We start from the raw sequence: 23,880 nt of genomic DNA, 5'->3' as shown, positions 1-23,880 counted from the left end.
ACATCTTTGGGCAACGTGAAAAAGGGAGGGAGTGCCCCTCCAATGTAGGTGCCATTCATAGCAACCTTAGCAACCATTGTCATAATCCCAACACAAAGTCCATTTGTCTAGTGCCCTCTTTTGATCCTCTTTAGGGTGATGCTCACAAATGCCACTCAGAAATAAATTACATAAGGTGGGGCATGAATGTTAATAAGAATGAATGTTAATAAGAAAGTGGAGAATGAATGTTAATAAGAAGATGCTGTTGCCACCAAACATTATATAAAGTCAATTAAAATTCCACTGCACAGAGCATTTCACTTTTGACTAAAGCTTCTGGAAATATTAATTGCTGGCTCCCAAATTACAATTCAACGTAATTATCCCCATTTAATTTAACAGTATATCAGTGATTGAATCCATCTCCGAAGCGAGGCTCTTTTCTTACGAGAAGCATGTCAAAGCTGCAGGAAGGTTAGGTCACACAATAAACCATTGTGGGAGCGAAGCTGGCAGCAACATTCACAATTCCAACGGAAGGATCTTTCTGGTCATGATGACTCTTCAGTTAATGTATTGGGAACTAGTTAATCCACTTCTATAGTACATGTATGACTCCCATGGGTTTATAATAGGCAGCGCTATTCTTCTGGAACTCACCACAAACACCTCTTGTTCTCTTAGAATGGCAATAGCACTTGCCTGAGAGTGCCGGTGTTCCAGCAAGTTGTACCCACCAGAGTATAATTTATGAACTTGGGGGTCATGGTCCCAGTGACTGACAGTTGGCAGATGCCAAATGAGACAAGAGGCACAGCAGCCCAAATCCTATATCTGGATCTTGACACTGAGCCCCACCCCAGAAACCTAGAACCTTCCAAACCAGAGACCACCCATGAAACAGGGCAGGCCAACCAGAAATATTTCTTTTAAGTATATTGCCAACTGAAATAGGAAAATCGAAAAGACCATTGTTCATGTACGGGGTAACGACGGCCAGAATTTTAGTGGCAAGAAATTGGAAAAATACTAAAACACCTAATATAGCAGACTGGCAAACATTAATGGTAGAATACTTGCAGCTAGCAATGGTGGCGGGAAGAGTTAGAGGCCAAACAAAACCAAAATTCCACAAGGAATGGAGAATATTTGAAGAATATTTGAAGAACGATGGTATGAGGGGTAATCTCCTGGCAGACCTAGACTGAGCCTTGAAGTATATAAAGGTAATTGACAATCTACATAGAAATACGATAAAAAATTAGAAGAAATAAATAACTGCGCGGTAAAAGTGTATTTAACAGATAATGTACAATGAGAATGTTTGGAAGTCTTTTTTAAAACCTCAACTACCTTTTCTTCTTCTTTATTTTTTTTAAATTTTCTTTCTTTCTTTTCTTTTTTCATAAATTGTCGTGTCATGGTATTGTGAGGTATACAAAGTATCTTTGCTTGAGTTGCCATCATTTTCTTTTTTGTTACAAACAAAAACAGAGTGTTGTATACATGTATATTTTAAAAAAATAATAAAGATTGAATTGGAAAACAAAAAAAAGAAAAAAAGAAACAGGGCAGGCCAGTGATACTAAAGAGGCAATCGAAGGCTGCCCCTTTCAGAATCTCCATTTTCTCTATTTTTCTGTATATTCCCTAGGTCTGACTTACTCCTTCCGCAGAGCCTGGAAGGGGTAAGCCACACACAGGGAGTTTTTAAGGGCTTAGTTAGCGCAGAACACCCATTGGCAGGGTTGGCAGTGAGGTAGCTGCCTCGGGCGGCAGGTAATGAGATGGGGGCGTGGCTAGAGCTATCATGTGGCCTATCTCCCCCCCACACATTATCCTGCTGCCCTCAAGTGTCCTTTCACTAGTATTGGAGAAAGTTTCAACTACCAGTCCAATTGGCTTCTAATTAGGGGTAGGCACAACTTGTCCTTTGCCTCAGGCAGCTAAATTTCTTGAGCTGGCTCTGCTTATTTGGAGGGGGGGAGTCTGTCCCCTGGGCCCTGGTCTGATCACCTTTGTTTCCTAGTTCCTGACCTTTGAGTTTATACAACATTTATACAATACTCCCGGCCAATCCTTTGCTCTTGCTGTCTGCTCCAGAGTCCACCACGGGCTCATTCTTGACACCAAGGAAGATAAGCGGAAGAGGAGATGAGACCTAAGGCTTCGTTTCCATGAAAACTGACTTAGGATCTGGCCTACTGAGCTCTGAATGTACAGAAGATTGTGCTCCTTGTCAGATGCACCTAATATAACTAAGTTGTGGGGATGGAACTATTGTGCAGTCAGGAGCGTAGGGGAACAATTAGGGCAAGAGGCCCCAGCTTGAGAGAGCGACTGGGGTGGTGGTGACGCCACAATACTGAGCATGTAAGCATCACCCCTCCCTCCCTAAGCTAGGCAGAAGCTTCCTGGGCCTTGGAAAGGAGGCTCCAGGCTTTAATACTTTAATACTCTAATTCTCCGGGAACCTTTAGGAGACTAGCCTAGTCCCCCTTGTTCACTGACCGCATGCCACTGCGTGCAGAGCAGCAAGACAAAGATCTCTGACTTACATCTCATTGTATACTTTGCCAAGCTGACTGGGGCCAATGGGAATTCATGTCTAACATCCGGCAGGTCCAAATATTCCCCATTCCTGCTCTAGCAGGTCTCTATGCTGTAGGTCTACCTATTCCCACCTAGCACTATTCGGTCACAATCCTATTGCTTTTTGACACAATTTTGGGACTTCTAGCATTCTGAAAATACTTCCTAACCCCACGGAGTAATGGTGAACTTTACAGAGATAGAGCTCAAGTCCGCGCACGTTCGCCCCCCCCCAAAAAACCCAATAAGTTCTGCAGAATTAAAAGAACTTTGACATCAGAGTATTTGTTGAGCAAATTACAGCTATCATCTTTCCAGTACACCCTTTCAAGATTTTCGAGTTCCCTCAATATGAGGTATAACACTTTCTCCCAGACCACCCCCAGAAATTCTTTCTTTTCTTTGGTGACCTGATGCCAAGAATGTTTGTGGTCTTTTAAATATTGAAGCTTACAGGGACACCATGTACGGTATTTAAAGTGCCATGAAAACACTTGATAAGCACAATCTGCATATTGTGCTGCTGCAATTCTGGCAATTGCACTACAGCGGGGACCCAGTTTGCTTTGGGAACTGTTCTATGGCATGCTCAGAATAATGCTTAATCCCGCCTGGCATTAAGAATACTGTTCATTGTATCCCACTTTGCAAACAGAAACGTTTTGAATGAGATCGTATCCCATATGCTTTCTTCCCCCGTGAATAAATAAAGACGCAATCCCACGCAATCTCTAGATAAGGGAAGCATTTTAATTCTAGATCTGAACTCGCACAGAAGGTCTTAGAATTAATCATAAAAAAAACGATTAAAACCCCTTAGCAAAAGCTTGTGCTGCCCACTGGTGGTTTAAAACAAAAAAAAAAAACTCTCATTTTGGGGAAAGCAAGTATTGGCTTCCCACATGGGTGACTGACATTCTTTATGGCCTGCTGGTAAGAACGGTCACATGCCATTCCCAAAACCAACGTTTGCCCACCCATTTTGGGGGAGAACGGGAAGGCACCGTCACAGGAATTGAGAGAAGAGGGATATTGCATTTTACCTGCTTTAGCAGATAGCTGGCAGAATTGCTGCCGTTTTCCATCTGAAACCAGCCCGGTTGTTCCTAAAGAAGAGCTACAACCTAAAGCACATTGTGTGGGGAACTATTTTGCTGAAAGGAAAATCTTACAAAACAGGAAGCATTCAATAATGTATTATCAAAAAAGGGGGAGTGTATCTCAAAGACGCTGGAAAAGATGTGTGTTTATTGTTAGATTTGCATGCAAAATTTGCAAAAGTGCCTTCTTCTAGGACACATTTCTTTACAAATTGCTCAGAAACCATCCTTTTCAAAGAACCTGCAGTATCTTATTTGTAAAGAGACAAAACAAAACAAAACAAAACAACCCACTAGGGAAGGCATTTGAACCGAAAGACTGCCAGTTAATTTATCAAAAAGCATTCATCCGTTCCAGTATCTTCTCCCCTTTCTTTGGTTCTGTTTTGAACTATTTTGCTACTTGTGATCGAAGGAGGTAGACATCCTTGCAGATCAATGGCTTGAGCCAAGGTACACTAAAGACTGCCTCTTCCAGTACCTGTAACCAGCCTGCTACTCCCTAAAACCTGGTGGAGACACCTTCCTCTATGTCCCAGCTGTGCAGGATGCCCGAGTGGCTGGAACAAGAGCATGGGCCTCCTTGGTGGTTGCACCAGTTTACCGTAGGTTGATTTGGCCCTCTCCCTTACTGCCTGGTGAAAGCTTCCCCTTTCCAGCAAGCTTTTATCATATTAGGCAGACGAGGGTTTCTTTCCTGGGGAGTCTTTGAATTTCTATCTCCTCAGACTGTTTGTATATTGATCTTACGGATCACAGCACTTTGGACTATTGTAAACTGCTCAAAAAAACAAAAAACAAACAAACCAGGAATGCATTGGAAGGGTGAGCTGCACACACCGTTGAAATCCTGAATGAATAAAGAATCAATAACAGCTGTTGAACACAATCCAAGAACAAGAAAAAGGGCAGCTGCATTATAGATGCATTTTTGAAGAAAGTCTTTTATCAAGGGAAACACAAACTGATCTGGGCAACTTTTCTGCCGCAGTTCACCTTTACAGGCACCTAATACAAATTTTCGCATTATTGGCCGAGGGACCCAGGTGGCACTGTGGTTAAACCACTGAGCCTAAGGCTTGCCGATCAGAAGGTCGGCGGTTCGAATCCCCGCGACAGGGTGAGCTCCCGTTGCTCGGTCCCAGCTCCTGCCAACCTAGCAGTTCGAAAGCACGTCAAAATGCAAGTAGATAAATAGGAACCGCTACAGCGGGAAGGTAAACGCCGTTTCCATGTGCTGCTCTGGTTTGCCAGAAGCGGCTTTGTCATGCTGGCCACATGACCTGGAAGCTATATGTCGGCTCCCTCGGCCAATAATGTGAGATTAGCGCGCAACCCCAGAGTTGGTCACGACTGGACCTAATGGTCAGGGGTCCCTTTACCTTTACCTTTAATACAAATTTTTAAAAGTTTATTTTTGTTCCATAACCCCAAGGCACATTTGACTTAAACAGAGAACTGCACCTGTGAAGGTAGCAAAGTTGACTTCAGCACTGGAGCTGAGCATGGGAATGTTTAACCTCGCCTTCACCAACCTGGTGCCCTCAGGATGTTTGGCTCCAAACTGAGGCTGATGGGGGGCATCCGATTGGCAAAGGATCATATAACCTTGGAGGACCACTGCCAGTTCTTCCAGACCAGGGATTCCCAAACTTGGGTCTCCAGCTGTTTTTGGACTACAACTCCCATCATCCCTAACTAGCAGGACCAGTGGTCAAGAGTGATGAGAATTGTAGTCCCAGAACAGCTGGAGACCCACGTTTGGGAATCCCTGGTCTCTAGACAATAGTGAGCTAGACAGAGCAATGGACTGACTCAGTATGAAACACCTTCCAATGTACTGCTATCCAACTATAAAATTCTATCTTACCTGCAAGAGCAAGAGCCAAAAAAGGAAACTTCTTATTTCTCTCCATGGTTGAATAGATATAACACAAGCTCCTTAGACAGTGGCCTTTTATAAGCAAGATCTAGCAGGGAACACAGAGTTATCTGCAAGCTGACACATTGCAAATATTTGTTACTTTGATCAGGAAGAAAATGACCTTATTTGCAGCTTATGTAAGGTTGAAGGGAAGACAAGTTGCAAATTTATTTGTAAATTTAAAATGCTATCTTCGTAGGAAAAGAAGGGGGAAGAGTTGCTGATTGTAACAGAAGCGACAAGGCCAATGTGGGCATAGATTTTAAGTTTAACATGTGCATTTGACCACAGAGATAGGGGAATGATCCTACTCCTCTGAAATCACTTTAATCAACACTCTCCCTACTATTTTGCACCCCACAATACATTACGGAGATCTTTGCAGTCTTTTATCACAGGGGATCATGGATCTAAAGTCAAAGCTCCACGTTTCCTCTGAGAAAATGATGCTGCAAGAATTTTTTAGAGAAGTAGGAAAGAGATGTTATGGGCTTTTTCATGGAACGGCTACTAAGCACAATGGCTCTGCAGGAGGCAGCGCGCCTCTGAATATCACCTACTGTGAATCGCAAATGTGGCAAATGCTATTGCACCCAGTCGCTGCCTGTGGTCTGGTTGGCCACTGGGAGAACACTGCTGGACTAGATGCGTCTTTAATTCGCTAGGCCCATTATCATGTACCCATCATTTTCTGCACAGGATCATGGGGCTTTTACTTTAACCCTGCCCCAATTCTAGATTTCAAAAGAGCGTCAGCTATCAAAAGGAGGAGCCACTGGCTTGGCCTCTGTCATCTTCGTGGGAGACCCTGCTCAAGTGTCACGGTCCGGTCGGCGGGCAGTTGAAGCCCTGGCTGAGGACGTCAGGACCAGAGGCAAGATGGTGGTGTAGAAGCAGGAACAGATGCAGGGTTGAGGGTCCAGCAGCAGGCAGTCGCAGGGTCAAGGAGCAAGGCAGAGGCGAAGGTCTGGGAGTCAAGGAGCAAGGCATCGGCAAGGCAAAGGTCCAAGGGTCGAGGATCAAGGCGTCGGCAAGGCAGAGGTCTAAGGGTCAAGAATCAAGGCGAGGGTCCAAGGAGCAAGAGGCCAGATGCAACCAGGCAGGGATAGCGTTGCTGTGGCAAAGAGCTGAAGGGAAATGCTGAGCTTTTATCCCTCCCAGCTCCTGCCACCAGGTGCAGTGAGGTATCAAGTGGTCTCACCTGAGTGGTCACTCCTTGCCTCTCCAGCACAAGCTGAGGCCTCACCTGAGTGGCCACTCCTTGCTTCTCCAGCACAAGCTGAGGCAGGCCCCAGTCCTGCAAAGCACTACAGGCCCCAGAGCCTGACTCCTGCCCATACTCCTGACATCGAGCTTCATTCTCCTTTCCCAAAGCGAGGGCCTTCAATGCATGATGGAGGCGGATAGGGCAGGAATAGCAGGCAGCAGAGGGCAGGCATTAAAAATGTTCTCTTTGAGTTTTCCTTTCAAACACTTGAAAAGGGGTTTCCAGGTCAGGAATATCCTGGACCTTGAGATATCATGGCCCTAACCTGAAGCCTAGGGGTGGTCCTTGGTGATGTGATGTTATTGGGTCAGAGCCCCTGGTGATGGCCTGATGTCTTACTATTTATTTTTATTTTTATTATTATTTAATTTCTACACCACCATCATCCAAAGGTAACAGGGCAGCAGCAGCAGCAGCAGCAGCAATAGTTGTTGTTTATATACTGCCCTATACCCAGGGGTCCCAATATAAGAACACAAAAACGCATACTGTACCGTAACAACAAAAACAATACCCACCCCACACAACTTAAAAGGCCATAGATTGTTTCATTAGCTAAAGGCCTGGATGAAGAGAAATGCTTTTGCCTAAAACAGGGGTTCCCAACCAAATTTTCTCGAGGACCCCTCATTGAGCCGCTATTGTGACAAGGACCCCCATTAATTCCTAATCCTAAAATTAAAAAGTGAGAGCCAAATTAAGAGTCTTTTTTATACGTTTTTTACAGTTACAACAGAGTACTCCATCAGTATACAGTTAGTTTTAATTTTCAGTTCTTAATGAGATGAGTTAAATCTGTCCTTTGAGTTCATTATTTCTGAAATATTAGGTTCCAAACTTGAAACTTTCACTCTGAAATCTGACTGCAAATCTCTACCTGCCTACTAGTCAGCAGAAAATAACTTTTGGCTCCATTAGCACCTTTTTATTAAACAATTTTGGCTGAGTGAAACATATCCAGCGCCGTGGTGCGAAGATCCCTCCGGCGCCCCCCCCCCCCAAATTCCCAAGAATTGACAACCTTTTTAGCCGCGGGGGACCCCCAAAGTTGTTGACCATTTTTAGGAAAGGTTCCCAAGAGAAGAAGCTGACAAGAAGCAGCGGGTGGAAATTAGCAAATGCTAAGGAAAGAAGGGGTGAAAGAGAGAGGGAGGGAGGGAGGGAGGGAGGGAGGAAGGAGTCAGAGAAAGAAAGAGAGGGAGAGAGGGAGGGAGGGAGAGCAGCGCACAGTGCCCAAGCGGCTCTTGCTTTTCTTGCTGGTACAGCGAGCTGGGAGAAGGGACGGACTGACAGGAGCTCCCGTCCACCACCACCCCTCCCAGCTCGCAGCAAAGCAAGCGGAGCAGGCTTGGTAACTGGCAGCAGGGGGGAATGGGGCATCCCAAAAGTGCTCCTCCTGCCTTCCGTGCCTGCGTTCCAACGGAAGGCAGGCAGGGAAGGCAGGCGGCTCAGCCCGGGAGAGGCTGTTGCTTTTGCAAGCAAGGTGACAGCCTCTTCGGGGCTAGAGCGCCTGCATTCCATGGGCTTCTCCCACCCAGTCACCCCTCTGTGCAAAGGGGGCTGATTTGTAAGGCGCCCGCACTGCTCCCTCACTGACAGAGGGGGTAAGACCACCACCCCAAAAAACAGTGGCCCCCTCTCTCTCTGGGGGTGGGGGTGGGCGGTGGAATGGGGTGGGGGAGGGGAAGGCGCAGCTGCCGAGGTGAAGAGGCGACCTCGCGCCCGCTTCAAAGCCTCCCACCGGGTCCTGAATTGAGGGAGCAGGGGCGCCCAGCAGCGAGTCCGCTGCCCTCCGCCGACTCGGGAGTCTCATTGGGTCTCCTCGGAGGAGGCGGAGCCACGCCAAAAACTCCATAGAACAGCGTCTGGAGCTGCTGGCCACAGGCAGGGAGAGGGCGGGAAGGAGGCAAGCGAGCTCTGGGGCTTTCGGCGTGGCGCCTCCTCCTCTGAGGAGACCCAAGGAGACTCCCGAGTCGGCGGAGCGGATTGCTAGGGGCGCCACGCCGCGGCAGCAGTGCGTGGTGCTCCCGCTGCGCGCGCGCCGCTCAATACACACATCTTGGGGAGGTGATCTTGCGGACCCCTCTGGCATAGCTCGCGGACCCCTGGGGGTCCGCGGACCACTTGTTGGGAACCACTGGCCTAAAAGATAAAGATGTGATCCTCCCTGGGGAGAGCATTCCACAAGCAAGGAGCCCTGGGGGCTTTTCAGTATTTCACCAGAATGCTTGAAGAGCTCAACTGATCTTTCTTTCTTTTTTGGGGGGGGGGGTTAGTCCCAGGAGCCTACTCCATCACTTACTTGGGTACTTGAAGAGCTGCTTTGTCTCATATGTTATCTTTGTTGTTGTTTAGTCGTTTAGTCGTGTCCGACTCTTCGTGACCCATGGACCATAGCATGCCAGGCACTCCTGTCTTCCACTGCCTCCCGCAGTTTGGTCAAACTCATGTTGGTAGCTTCGAGAACACTGTCCAACCATCTCGTCCTCTGTCGTCCCCTTCTCCTAGTGCCCTCCATCTTTCTCAACATCAGGGTCTTTTCCAGGGAGTCTTCTCTTCTCATGAGGTGGCCAAAGTATTGGAGCCTCAGCTTCAGGATCTGTCCTTCCAGTGAGCACTCGGGGGTGATTTCCTTCAGAATGGATAGGTCTGATCTTCTTGCAGTCCATGGGACTCTCAAGAGTCTCCTCCAGCACCATAATTCAAAAGCATCAATTCTTTGGCGATCAGCCTTCTTTGTGGTCCAGCTCTCACTTCCATAGCTTTAACTATACGGACCTTTGTTGGCAAGGTGATGTCTCTGCTTTTTAAGATGCTGTCTAGGTTTGTCATTGCTTTTCTCCCAAGAAGCAGGCGTCTTTTAATTTCAGGACTGCTGTCACCATCTGCAGTGATCATATGTTATCTACTCCTGCGTTAATTTTGTTACCTGCAGCCCAATCTCTGAGCGGCATAGGCTTCATCTTATTTTGTAGGGTGGGGCTGTGGTTCAGAGGTGCTGAAGAAAAGGCCCACAGAGCTGTGGAACTGAAGGAATATTTTGTTCCACCTGTGGCTCATAAACAGTCTGAGTGTTTCCTGTTGCAAAGGAAGGGCATGTGTTTTTCTGGGTCTGGAACTCTGGATTACAAAAGCAAGGGAAAATAGGTAAGTGATTCCTGTGGTGACTAGGCCTCGCTCAAGCTATGCCACAATGGACTGTGGTGAAAAGAAGGTGCAACGTACGATATTCCCTACAGCCAGCATCCCTGGGTGTCCCTGCGCTGGAACATGAGGACAATAAGGCTGGCAAGGCTATAGCTGAGCCGTGATCATGCACCAAGATCGTGTACAGGGTGAAGACGATACAAGATTTGCCAGCAGCTCTGACGACCTTCACGAGGCTCTTTTCAGCTTTATCAAGGAATATGTTACTCCCCAAAAATAATTGAAATAATTAAAAAAAAACACCCAACACCTATTTGTACAGCTGTCGGCCTCTGACTTTTTCATTTACCAATACAGAACTGGATTTGAGGGGGGAAAGTAGTGTGTGAGAAAATATTGAATCTGGAGATGCTGAGAGATGAAAAAGAGGTCGCACCTCAAGTGCTAGAGTTCACTTATTTTTCTTTGTTTTCTTAGCTCCAAGATTCACAGCAGTTCTTTGTTTCTTCTGGGGCCTTTTGACTTCTTTTTTTGAGAGAGGGGTTTTCTTGCCTTGAACGTGTTGCTTCTTCAAGGTAGAAGCAGTTTGCAGCCATTTCCCTCTGAACCAATCCTTGGTCTAGAACAGGCATGGCCAAACTTGGCCCTCCAGCTGTTTTGGGACTACAATTCCCATCATCCCTGACCACTGTCCCGGTTAGCTAGGGATGATGGGAGTTGTAGTCCCAAAACAGCTGGAGGGTCAAGTTTGGCCATGCCTGATCTAGAACCTTGGTTCATGAGCAATATTGAAGAGATTGAGCGTTCCTGTACACACAAACACACAGGCACAGTAGTCTATTCCTTGGTGATGCTGAAACCTCACCATTTTATTTTCTGGTTTTTCCTCCCCTCTTCTCTCCGGACTCCTCTGGGCCTTGTTCTCTAGATCTTGATTTTTCCTTTCAGTCCTCCCCTATTCCTTTTAATTTCTAGTCTTAATATTTAAGGCAATTTGCTTTATCACTGTTACATAGTAAAGCTTTGAACTAACATGGACTGGTTGAAGTTTCAGGGCACAATTTAGAGTTACCAGTAATTAATTGCTGAAATTCTTACTTGCTTTTCCTGCCACAATTGCTGCTTGTAATAGTTAAGTTGCGCATTTTTTCTCCGGAGCAAAGTTTAAAAGTTAAGCTTGCATATTTATATTCTGTTTTGTTCACCATGTGGTCATTGCTTACATATAATGTTCTTTCTCCTTTCCCCAGGATTCTTTTTATGTATAATGTGCCTATTTCTCTGTGGTTTTAGTTATGCTTATATCTACATATATAAAAATGTAGGCATTGCACATGCGGATGAAACAGCCTTTCTCCATAACCGCTGAACCGAATTGAAACAAAGTTGGGCAGAACGTACCTTGCCCACCAGGGAGGGATCTGGCATATTTCCCCCCCCCAAAAAAGCACACCTTTCATACCTAAAATAATGATTAAACACACAAAAAAGTGGCGCCCAAATTAGACATCACCAGCAGAAGGTTTGAAGACTCCAGTAGCATCCAATAGAAAAACAATGAAAAGGTAAACCACCGTGAAGTGCAAATATTTAAAAATATATGCACCAACAACCTTCACATATAGAAGGAGTTTCAAAAATGTGTACAAAATCTCATGCTCTAAGTCTTAAAAGTCCAGTATATAGTGCAATAATCAAGTCAGATAGTAAAGTGCTATGATGTATCATGCATTCTTAACTCTTCCCATGCGTTCTTATCTCATCTGACGGGTGGCCAGCTTCTTCCCCGTTTCACAGGAATGGTTTCCTCAGGGGGCGGACTCAAAGGTTCATGTGCAAAAGCTTAACAAGACTACCGAAGCTCACAATTCTCAAGGAATGATCAAGGGGTCACCAGCTTTTACTTTTGCTTTAATTGCCATACATCCTTATCTATGATATACTAAAGACAGTAATCAGTGAGCTGATTGCTACATGCATTCTTCCTTTTGTTGCCTGTATTATTAATTTTATTTCAAAATAAGTTCCTGCGTTTAAAAAGGTGGCTATTTCAGATATTTTCTTTGTATTCCCCTCTGCCATCCACCTCCAGATAATGACCAGGGTTACAATGGCACTGGGAGGCCTTGACCCTTAATGACCACTCTTTAGATCAGGGGTCAGCAACTTTTTTCAGCCATTGGCCGGTTCACTGTCCGTCAGACCGTGGGGGGGGGGACAGACTATATTTTGGGGGAGGAAATGAATGAATACCCATGCCCCACAAATAACCCAGATGCATTTTAAGTAGAAGCACACATTCTACTCATGTAAAAACACCAGGCAGGCCCCACAAATGCATTTTAAATAAAAGGACACATTCTACTCATGTAAAAACACGCTGGTCTGCGGGCCAGATTGAGAAGGTGATTGGGCCGCATCCGGCCCCTGGGCCTTAGGTTGCCTACCCCTGCTTTGGATTAACAAAGGCCATTAAAGAATAACAACGCAATCCACAAAGCACCCTTTTTAGTCTGAATGCCACAGGGTTGCTTAGAAAACACCACACACTTCTTTGTACTTGGGTCCTGTGCAGTTTCACTTAGTCATGTTAATTTCTCTTCATGTATGGCGCCAAACAAAAGTAGCGGCAATGAAAGTGTTCACATTCAATTGTGTGGTTTTTTTGTTTTTGTTTTTAATGTAAGCATCAACTATCACAAGCTGTACATTTACAAGTTCATATCCTCTACCCAACAGCAAACCCAATAAAACACTGTTCCTACAACTTGCCGAATTTACAAATGAATGTTCTGAAAAACTGGATAAATTATACAACCCTCTTGTTCAATATCCACACTCAAATCTACAGCAATTAAAAAATCCACACAGGCACATTGTTAAGATAGTCTCTCTCTTTACATACCATGTATTTACACACGGCCTTTGTTGACACAGTTGCTACCGTTCTTTTAACTAACTCCAAGGTTCAACAAACATATCTAAAATATATTTAGCAGCATATCAAAGTATGTTAAAAAGGAAGGACACCTTGTTTATCTCTTAAATAAAACATCGTGAGATGACGGAAACATAAGAAAAATAGATTAAGGTTTTTCCTGTAAGAATACTGTGGTAGGCAGAGCACTAATAAAATGTTAATAATTTGACAGCATTTTAGTTTCTAGTCCTGAGCACAGAGTAGACACAGCTGCGCAACTTTGGTCAGCAAGAGTATAATGCTAACAACTAACGCAGGTCATATGGCATTCATTGTTAGCATGACACAGTCAGGGCAGTAATCCGTCTCAAACTAAGACCCCGCCCCTCCCTTGCGCTCCAGTCTTAGTTTCTTACAGCAGCAAAACATAAGTAAACTTTTTAGGACCCCCCCCCCCCCCGCTGCTCTTCCATTAAAGGCTTGGGAAATGAGACAATAGATATTGCTGGCGCATTCCATACAACCACAAAGTGAAGCTCAGCTGAACAGAAGGGGTCAGAGAGTGAGGTACATAGGGCACTTTCTTTTCCTAGGTTACAGGTCTTGAGACAACCATTCCAGATGAAAGGCTTCCAGTTTGTTCAACTTACAAAGCTAATAAATGCACACAAATCCAGCCGTTATATGTGAGACAAGCATACCACCAACAGACTAGTGTTTGAAATATAGTACAGAAGGCAGTCTTTAAGGGCAGCAGTTTCAGCAGAATACAACACACTTAAAACGGTACAGCTGAGCTGCATCTTCTTCTTCCTCCCCAGCTGCAAGCATGTGCCTACTCTCGTCTTTAATTACTGGCCACATCTTCACTTGCATCACCAGCATCGGAGATCTGCCCGTCGAAGCTGCAGGGAGCCTTCCAGATTCTCACAGTCCGATCACTGCAAAATATTTGTAAGCAATCAAATCTATTAGTGTGAAGTGGGAAAAGGAAGAAGCAGAGAAAAGCCGTTTTCCCATTTATATACCCGTGAATTAAAAAAACAAAACAAAAACTCTTCCACTGAAATGTTCCCTTAATCAAAAGTAGTCTCTCGAGAAAGCGAATGTGGAGCAGCTCAATGATTTTGAGATTCTCAAATGCACCCCACAACAATTTCATTGCGCCACTGTGAAATATAGGAAACAGGCTGAGCAGCACACTGAAAGAGGCTTTATATCAGGCACCCCAAACTTGGCACTCCAACTGTTTTGGGACTACAACTCCCATCATCCCTAGTTAACAGGACCAGTGGTCAAGGATGATGGGAGTTGTAGTCCCAAAACAGCTGGAGGGGCGAATTTGGGGATGCCTGCTGTATATTATTGATTCTGTTGGTTCACTAGGCATAAAGACCCCAATAAAATAGTAGCGCATAACATTTATAAGGACCAAGTAAAAGTCACATAAGTCATAAGCAAGCTTTTGAGCTGATCAGAATTATAAGGCTCCAGAAGAGCTCCAGTATACCTGAAAGCTTGCTTACTATCTTGACATTTACACTAGTCCTACCTAATAAGCTATTATGCTACTGCTGTTTTTTAATACATTGTATTAGATATTATGGTATGACATCAAAGCACTTCCATTTGACAAACAAAGGCTCACTAACTGCAAACAAGCAGCAACGTCACAAACTTAACTATTTTTATGCTTTTCCCTTACAAGTAACTTATGGCATAATATTCAATAAAAATACATGTCTCCGTATAAAACAACGAACATTTTACATTAGTTTTGTTTTTTTAAAAAAACCAACCCAAATAATAACACAGTTTAAACCTCTGCCAGCTATGACCATAAATGTGCAGGAAATTAAGTTGGTGGTTCACAATGAAGACAAACCCTTTGAATTTCTGCACAGCCTGGAAAGCAAAGAAGATCACTCACTGCCAGTGTTTTAAATGAACTGGAATGCTCAGAATTATTTCCAGCTATGCAATGTGTGCAAAGAACATTAAAAGCAACTCACTCCGACGCAGTAAAAATCTGGCCTGAATTGGTGCAGATGGCATTGATGGGACTGTCGTGTCCCTTGAGTTCGCTTATTGGTGCAAATGTATCTACATTCCAGAGCTTCAGAATGCCTCCGCGGCAGCCGCTGAGAAGCACAGGGGAACCGGGCACAAGTCCAAGAGCACAGACCCAGTCCTTGTGGGCATTAGGAACTTGCTGAAAAGACATATCACAAAATCAGGTTGAGAAACATCATCATCCATAGGGAGTTCAGCTCTGAAAAAATGCATCCGATAATATGAAGCAGAGGGCAGTGCATATGATTAAACTGCGGTCCTCAAATATGGAATACTTAAGTCCACCTCTTTTAAAAAAAAACCTATGACTTGCTTACTCCAGAGCAACTTGGCAATATAGCAACTATTGAAATTAGAGTGTGTGCTTTGAAAGCTCTGCCTCCTACTCCCACATTTCTCTACTGCATGGTCAAACACATCCTCTGCAACTGTGAAGGTTAGAAACTTCCAGTTAAGAAGGATGCTGGGAATTTTACCAGAATTATGCCAGAAGTCTGAGGACCACGGAAAAGTTCTATCAACATATAGCATGCTCCATGTTGTCAATCCTCTGCTTAGGCGAAGAAAAGCCCAGCTGATTTTGATTCAAACAAAAATTTTCAACCCAACCTTTTCAGATTCTAAAATCAGTTTTCTAGATCCAAATACTATGACTTTTGGCTTTCAAAAATTTCAAGTCTCATTTTGGAGTAGCTGAAGAATTTCAATTTGGGGCCAGCTCTGTTTTGCAAGGTTCATATTATATTTTAACAGTACCTGGATGAGGTCTTTTTGAGCCAAGTCCCACTTTTTAATTCCATTATCTCTGGATCCACTAAAAAGGTTGTCTCCCATAATAGTAAGAGCTTCTATGCCATCATAATGGGGAGGTTCAAAGTTGTGTGTAGGGCTTACAGTTCCCAGAGCGCCTTCAGTTACATCAAACATCTGGAATAGGAGCAAAACCATTTCAAATCTGCAACATAATCTTGGCCAGGAATTGACAAAACATAAATACCCACTCAACAGAGTAGTAGTATACAGTGGTACCTCTACTTACAAATAACTCTACTTACGAATGTTTCTACTTACGAATGGAGCTCCGTCTGCCATCTTGGATGCGGTTTAGATAGGATTTTTTCTACTTACGAATTTTTATATAGGGTTGCTTCTACTTACGAATTTTTTGTCCCAATGCATTCCTATGGGATTCAACTTACAATTTTTTTCAACTTACAAATGTGCATTCGGAACGCATTAAATTCGTAAGTAGAGGTACCACTGTACAAACGCCTGCAAAGGATTTGTAATAGTGCAGTAGTACTAACCACTAACTGATTTTAATAATTAACTAATTCAATAAAAATGATGCCTTATCTGAAATATATAACCCAGCACAGATTTACTCAACTCAAATGATGGGTATGTGTTTTTTGGACAAATGTTGCCCTATTATCTCTGCCCATCTTACTATCATAGTATCACAAAGAATGGACACCAGATTATTACACAGAAAACAATTTGAGGCCTTTTGGCTACACGGTCTGTCAATTTCTTATTTTATAACCACAACAACCTCAATAGCAAACTATCGCCAGATGATCAATAGCAATAACTGTGTGTAAACAGAGGTATCTATAGTAAGATTAGAATATTTGACCCCCTTTTGTCTCTGTGGTAATTATGAACCATAAAAACTATAAAGTATTCATGTCAAAACTAAGGAGAGGCCAGAAATAACATTTGGAATAATTATTAAAGAAAGAAGGAATTAAAAGCAATTCCTGAGATTAGGTTGCAAATCTAAGCACAAATACCTAGGAGAAAAGAAGCGACTTTCACCTCTTAGTAAGTATATGCATACTAATATTTAGGAAATAACTTAAAACTCCCTGGAGGAAATAGTATGTTTTCTGGAATAACGAGTGAAAGTTAATCCAATTATTTTATTCTCCAACATCGAAACAAAAACCCTAGAAGCTCCCAAAGACTTTTTGAGTTTGAATTTATATTTTCCCAGGCATAGGTGAGAATGTCAGTTTGACTAGCCTTTTCTAGGAAGGAAAAGAAAAAAGAAAAGATGGACCAGCAGTACCATCCTATACATGTCTTTATGTTCCATTGCACTTAATGTGGTTTACCCCCAGTTGTGGGTATAGGATTGCAGCCTCAGGCATTATTCTGAGTAGAAATGGAGTGCACACCTTATAGGGAAAGAACCAAAGAAAATGGAAACCGATTCTCGAAGCTTGTTGTACTACTCCTGTGGTAAAGATGCAGGAAGCAATACCTTTATATAGTGATCCTTTGAGCCAGTAATTATGAGATCTTGCCCATTGGAAATGCGGTCTACAGTAAGGCACATAACAGGGCCCAGGTGACCAGTTAGTTTTCCTGTAGACTGGAACCTAAAAAAAATGACCAGAAACAGGCGAAGTGACTTAGCTTTAATTATTTCAAAGGAAAAGAAAGCATCTCCCCTGCCCATTTTCCAGAAGGGCACTGGAAATCAGGCTTTGATCCCTGCAGATAGTTAAATGGGTATAAGTGGGAGTGAAACACCACATTAGTAACAGCAGGAATATCCAATTTTGGACAGAGTAGTTTAAACGCTGTATTTTGATCTTCTCCTACTGACGTTCTTGATGGCGGGTGAATGCTACCGGATCAGAAATAGCTGTAAATATAAGGTTGGGAATTCTACTTATGACTTCTTTTTTCCAAATTTGTGCCATTCTTTGTGTTATTTGCACCTCTTAATTTTTCTTCTCTGTTTGTTTCATTGGCTAAGTTCATATTAGACGCTATCAGTCACGTACAACCCCACTTTTGAGGGTGGGCAGCATTTCACACCAAAAATCATGGTTAAAAATAGGAGGTTAGCAGACTTCAACTCCACAGAAAGGCTGAGACATCACTGTAAATCAGGCACCCCCAACCTGCGGCCCTCCAGGTGTTTTGGCCTACAACTCCCATGATCCCTAGCTAACAGGACCAGTGGTCAGGGATGATGGGAATTGTAGATGAATGGTGATGCTAAAGTTGCCTGGGCAGTGCAGGGCCTCTTGAGTTTCCAGGAAGAGAGGCACCCGCACAGGGAAGAGCCACAGCATGGATTCATCCCACATAGTCCAGGGCTTCTTGTATAAGCAGAAAGGTATGGGGGAAAGCCATAGTGCCTCAATTCCCCCAACACAAACAGATCATAAGAAGGCGTATAGACCAAAAAGCCTATAAGCTGTTCCCTACCATGGACTATTGCCATGAATGTGCCAGTTGGCAAATGGGGGATCAGGAGAGCACTGGCTGCAGCCGCACTGGGGTTCACAGGATATTCGCATGCTCAGTAAGTATTTTGGAAAGCTTTACCTCTTCAGGTCCCACATTCTCACTGCATTTCCAGCAGCTGCGTACAGAAACGTGCCTGTTGGGTTTAAAGCTATTTGGTTGATCTGGTTCTCTCCAGCTGGAATTGTCACTGTTCTGTTGGTACTGCCAGAACATGCATCAACTGGCATTGCCTGGCCCGAAGACCTGAGTTTTGCACGCAAAAAAAAACACAAGAGGGAAATAAACTTACAATTATCTAAGAAGGAAAAACACACACCAAGTAATTCCATGAATCCTGCAAGCACATTGTATTCTGAAGGTGGACAAAGGATGAGGGGAATCAGTGGACACCAAGTTTCTTCCTTTAAATGCAAAGCATCCAAGCCTCTTATAAGCAACAATTCCAATGTATTTATTTATATCTCATTTGTATGTTTATTGCCCGGTCTAGCCCAAATATTCTAAGCAGGCAACTGTCGAAAATGACAGACATGGTTGTGGTGAGCCTTTCAGGTTCAAGGGTACAGGGGAGAATTCAAATGCCACAATATTGCCAATGTTTGCTGACTTTTCTAGTAACTTCTAGTTCTACTTACAGCAAATAAAATATTCCCCAAACCGGGTGCTTTTTTCCTTAAAAAATGTTTAGGGGTTCTCTCATTTTGACTCAAGAAAATCACTATTTTATAGTTCAAATTGGGAAAAGTAAATACAGCAAATATACAAAGATACGCAAAAGTACAAAGATATGCAAAATGTTTAGGGGTATGAGTACCCCTGTGTACCCCCTCCCAGAAAAAGAGCACTGCCCAAACACATGTGTAAGTAATCAATCCATTTCAGAGATCTCCAAAAAATCAAGAGTTTCTAAAAATTGGCAATTGAGCCATCACATGACCAGGATGCAGGTATGAATTGCGTGTACGAATTGAAGATGTCAGTATGTAGGGGGAAACTTAAAATGTAAACTGATGCCTCAAAATTCAGTGGTAGACTATATGGTTTACTCTCTGGCTAAAAAGGTATCAGGAGGAAACAGAAGCAGGAAAGACATTGCCCTGTGGTTTTGGAGAAGCTTTCAAAGTAAAGTGAAATCCATAGTCTGGCTTTCTATAATAACCCCTGGGACAGGAGAGACTGGGTGAGGTGAACTCAGAACTTGCTGAGAAACAAAACAAGTCTCTTCCTGTTACCTCACATCCCTTCCTTTCAGCCTTTTCTACTTGCCACCCTTCATCTAAGCTTGTCATTTTTGTCCATAAAGCCTCTACTATATGCTACCCAGGTGCTAAGTGCCCACCTGGAAGCAGACATTAAAACAACAAAATACAGCATTTACTTTTTCGTTCTTGCATCCCCCCACTACTCCACACTATAAGACACGGCCATCTTTCTTAGGCTGCACATCTTAAAATTAGTAAATTCATTCAATTTTTCGACTCAATGGGTTTTACAACGAAGTACAGTAGCTGGGTTTTAGCCTAAGAGCTTTAAGATTAACTACATTTAACGTGAAGTACAATTTTCTCGCCGCTTACTGCAAAATGTTACGCCGAATGTTAATATTAAAATTCTGCTTTTCAGAGTTGCAACTTACGTTAGCGTTCGGATGCACTTAGCAGAATCGCGGATGTCCCACACCTTAATATAAGATGTAGAGACTGTGAAGACCAAGCTAGTATAATTACAGTATTTTACAGATACTACATTGTTCGGATGACCACCCAGAGACATTATTTCCTGTCCAGTCACCAAATTCCATACTTTACAGGTGCGGTCTAAACAAAGAAAAAGCAGAACAAGAACAGCAAATTAAAAAGTGATAACATTGTAATATACTGTGCAACACAGATATACTGTTTTGGTGTGTGAAACAACTTAGATACAATAATAATAATAATAATAATAATAATAATAATAATAATAATAATATTCCCCAGCCATTCTGGGCGGCTTCCAACAAAATATTACAATACAGAAATCCATCAGACATTAAACATCAAACATTAAAAGCTTCCCTAAACAGGGCTGCCTTGAGATGCCTTCTAAAGGTCTGGTAGTTGTTGTTCTCTTTGACCTCTGGTGGGAGGGCATTCCACAGGATGGGTGCCACTACCGAGAAGGACCTCTGCCTGGTTCCCTGTAACTGGTTCCCTGTACCACCCAATCACCACTAAATTGCAGGAGTTAGAAGCCCCATAAGAGCACAATACACATTTCTTATGCATTTTTGTTCTATTTTATATTACAGCACAGCAGGCTTCACTGGTTTTTCAGCACAGCATATTCTTATTTGGTTCCAAATCTGTGGGGGTTTTATTACATCTTGAAGGGGAGCTGAATGATGATAAAGGGGGAATCCCTTTTATTTAGAATTGCCCTTTTGCTTGGTTTTGCAGTGTTTTGGTAAGTAAGGAAGGAAAGGGCATGAAATGACTGTGGTCCGTGGCGAAATGGCCTGTTTGCTAATTCGGGTACTTCCTATGTGAAATGTTTAGCTTGCTATATGAGGTGTAACATGAGAAAGGATGAACTAAGAGGGTTGGAGACAACACTTCGGTAATACTTGCTTAAGCAGGGTATGGCAAAATAAGGAATAGCAATGGTCAGTTGTCTTCAAGATGGTTAAGCAGGGAGCATGCTGAGGATCGCCTGTTCACAATGTGATGCCCCAGGAGTTGGGGCGATGTACGTAATGTGCCATAAAAGCTTATGTACGCTATTAGCAATGCCACGGATGGCTGCTCTGAATCCTTCTGTGTTTTGTGAAACCATAACTGAACCTGTTTTGACGTCCTAGGTGTGGTGTGGTGTTACTCGCACCAGTGCTCCTACCTTTCGTGCACACAAAATAAAGTCTTTCTTGACTCAGCCTCCTCTCTCTCTGCGGTGACTGACTTTCCAGCCACAGGCCCTTGAAAAGGGAAGCCTGTACACAAAATTACTTAGCTGCCTCCCTCTGAAACAACAGTGGCTTGTGAATAGCCTTCAAGAGAGCTCCACAAAGAGCACATTGCATTAGTCAGATCGTTATCAGGTCAGGACACCTATGTTGTTGTTGTTGTTTAGTCGTTTAGTCGTGTCCGACTCTTCGTGACCCCATGGACCATAGCACGCCAGGCACTCCTGTCTTGCACTGCCTCCCACAGTTTGGTCAAACTCATGTTCGTAGCTTCGAGAACACTGTCCAACCATCTTGTCCTCTGTCGTCCCCTTCTCCTTGTGCCCTCCATCTTTCCCAGCATCAAGGTCTTTTCCAAGGATTCTTCTCTTCTCATGAGGTGGCCAAAGTATTGGAGCCTCAGCTTCACGATCTGTCCTTCCAGGGAGCACTCAGGGCTGATTTCCTTAAGAATGGATAGGTTTGATCTTCTTGCAGTCCATGGGACTCTCAAGAGTCTCCTCCAGCACCATAATTCAAAAGCATCAATTCTTCGGCGATCAGCCTTCTTTATGGACACCTATGGCAGTGCCCAAATTCTTCTTTCCCAGGAAGTTGCTGTGGTTGGTGAATCACCACTCCAGCAAACACTAGGATCCCTGACCATGAGCAAGGCAATCTTGTCTAGATTAAGCTCTGATTATTCACTCTTATGCACTCTACTTCAGCTTATCTGTAGGCTTTGTGGAACTTGGGAGCATGCACATTCTTTTTTAAAATTTATTTTTCGATTTTTCAAAAAAGAAAAGATTTTTATTTTACAAACATACAGTAACAAAAACAAAAATCCCATACATTTCTAATACACATATATTTGACTTTCCCCTGCCTTTTGTGGTTTAAGTTTTAATTTTCATACTGTATTTTCCACAATACTCCATTTTTTTTTTAGTTTTTCTTTGTTGTTGTTGTTGTTTAGTCATGTCCGACTCTTCGTGACCCCATGGACCAGAGCACGTCAGGCACTCCTGTCTTCCACTGCCTCCCACAGTTTGGTCAGACTCATGTTGGTGGCTTCGAGAACACTGTCCAACCATCTCGTCCTCTGTCGTCCCTTTCTCCTAGTGCCCTCAATCTTTCCCAACACCGGGGTCTTTTCCAGGGAGTCTTCTCTTCTCTGTATAGCCATGTCCCCCTATACAGTACTTCCATCTTAAGACTGACTAAAGGCAGTCTTTAGTCAAGCCAGTCTCTTTCTCTCGACACCCCTCCCCGCCTTCTTTAACATCTGGCCTGATGAAGAATTCTGCAAAACTCCAAAACTAGCAATTATTTGTGATAAAGACACTGCCTCACGGTGGATCTCCCCATCAATTACTTTCCTCCCTTCTTAATAGTCAGCTTTCTCTCTTTGGGTAGCAACATCGGTATATGAAGAGGATTCAGAAAGCTGCAAGACCAACAAGAGACATGTCAAACCTTTTGATCCTGTAAAGAGGAGGTCGTCAGTAGAATCAACACAAAGCACAGCCTTCGTATGACCTTCAGCAATGTGGATACAATGAATTGGAGAAGATCTGACGCATTTGGATGAAGAGAATGGGTTGATTATGCCTCTAGAAAAGGAAACAAAAGAAACAGTGGATTAGAAATTGTGACAAGTCATTTCTCCATCATACATTTTCCCCACCCCACCAGACTTCTCAGAGATCTTACAGGAATCTGTAGAATAAGGCAGGCAAAAGTGTTGACCTATTTATATACAGCAGACTGTAAGTTCAGCTATTCTGCTCCTATCACAAAGGACATTTCCACCACTAGCACTGATGGTGGGGTCAACCCTGATCATTTTGTTGAGCCAAGGGCACCCACTGGCATTGCTCTGCAAAAGCTGAGGAACAGCACATCTCAGGGTTCTGGGTTTGAGCCCCACTTTAGGTGAAAGAGTCCTACATGGCAGAGGGTTGGACAAGATGATCCTCACAGTCCCTTCCAACTCCAGAATTCCAAGACTTTCCAGAATTCCATCAGATTAGGGCACTGGGTGCCTTCTGCAATCCAGACCACCCACTCATACAGATCCAAATTCTGTGCCAGAGAAACCAGCTCATCTAGAACATGGTCAGCTGAATAAGAATATGTGGTAGAAAAAACTTCATTAAAATTGTGATGCATTTCCCCCCAAAACGAAAGGTCCTAATTTTATGATGTCATACATGCTGTGTTTGACATTTTTAAGACCACCTTTAGCTCAGTTGTTGATGGGATTCAAATTTGAGCTGATGCTAATTTCAGCCCACTGAAAGTTGTGTGCGGTACAAATTTTCTCTGTGCCAGGATGTGTTTCAAAGCTGGTCTCCCCTTCATTTTTTCAGAGGCTTGTTTCAGGACATTTCACTTTTGGCTCTGGTTAAATTTAGCCCTTATTGGTTTGATTCCTTTAGTACTGCCTGATTTGCAAGAAAGATGTATAGAAGGGAAATGTTTGTTTTTCCATGCATCTGTTCTCTTACAATTTTTTTGCATTAAATTTTAAAATTAATGCTTTCAGGGCCAACTCAACCATATGGGCAGTTCAGGCGGCAACTGTCTTGGGAAGCAGAAGCAGAGCTCAGGGGATGTTCATCATGTTGAAAGCAGCTTACATGTTGCTTTTAGCATGGAATGTTTCCATTGCAAGCCAGA

The 23,880-nt window shown here is 43.5% G+C and overlaps 2 protein-coding genes across 10 annotated transcripts in view; both read right to left on the bottom strand.

The window, feature by feature from the left end:
• The window catches only part of LOC118090601 (sucrase-isomaltase, intestinal-like), an 88,327-nt gene extending 82,622 nt beyond the window's left edge, over positions 1-5,705 (bottom strand). Inside the window, exon 1 of the mRNA XM_060279398.2 lies at positions 5,545-5,705. Within this exon, the coding sequence (XP_060135381.2) occupies positions 5,545-5,590 (46 nt within the window). The 5' untranslated portion in view covers positions 5,591-5,705. The remainder of the gene's footprint in view (positions 1-5,544) is intronic.
• Positions 5,706-11,895: 6,190 nt separating this feature from the next.
• Positions 11,896-23,880, bottom strand: part of KIF21A (kinesin family member 21A) — a 98,920-nt gene continuing 86,935 nt past the window's right edge. For all 9 annotated transcript variants that reach the window (XM_060279386.2, XM_060279379.2, XM_060279381.2 and 6 more), the window contains 7 exons: positions 22,675-22,811; positions 19,912-20,092; positions 18,354-18,518; positions 17,275-17,392; positions 15,762-15,932; positions 14,945-15,144; positions 11,896-13,873 (listed from right to left, as the gene is read on the bottom strand). In XM_060279386.2, the coding sequence (XP_060135369.2) occupies positions 13,780-13,873; positions 14,945-15,144; positions 15,762-15,932; positions 17,275-17,392; positions 18,354-18,518; positions 19,912-20,092; positions 22,675-22,811 (1,066 nt within the window). In that variant the 3' untranslated portion in view covers positions 11,896-13,779. The remainder of the gene's footprint in view (positions 13,874-14,944; positions 15,145-15,761; positions 15,933-17,274; positions 17,393-18,353; positions 18,519-19,911; positions 20,093-22,674; positions 22,812-23,880) is intronic.

The sequence above is a fragment of the Zootoca vivipara genome, chromosome 9, assembly GCF_965207765.1.
Source record: "Zootoca vivipara chromosome 9, rZooViv2.hap1.1, whole genome shotgun sequence".
NCBI lineage: Eukaryota > Metazoa > Chordata > Lepidosauria > Squamata > Lacertidae > Zootoca > Zootoca vivipara.
This window is presented reverse-complemented; position numbering and strand designations above follow the sequence as displayed.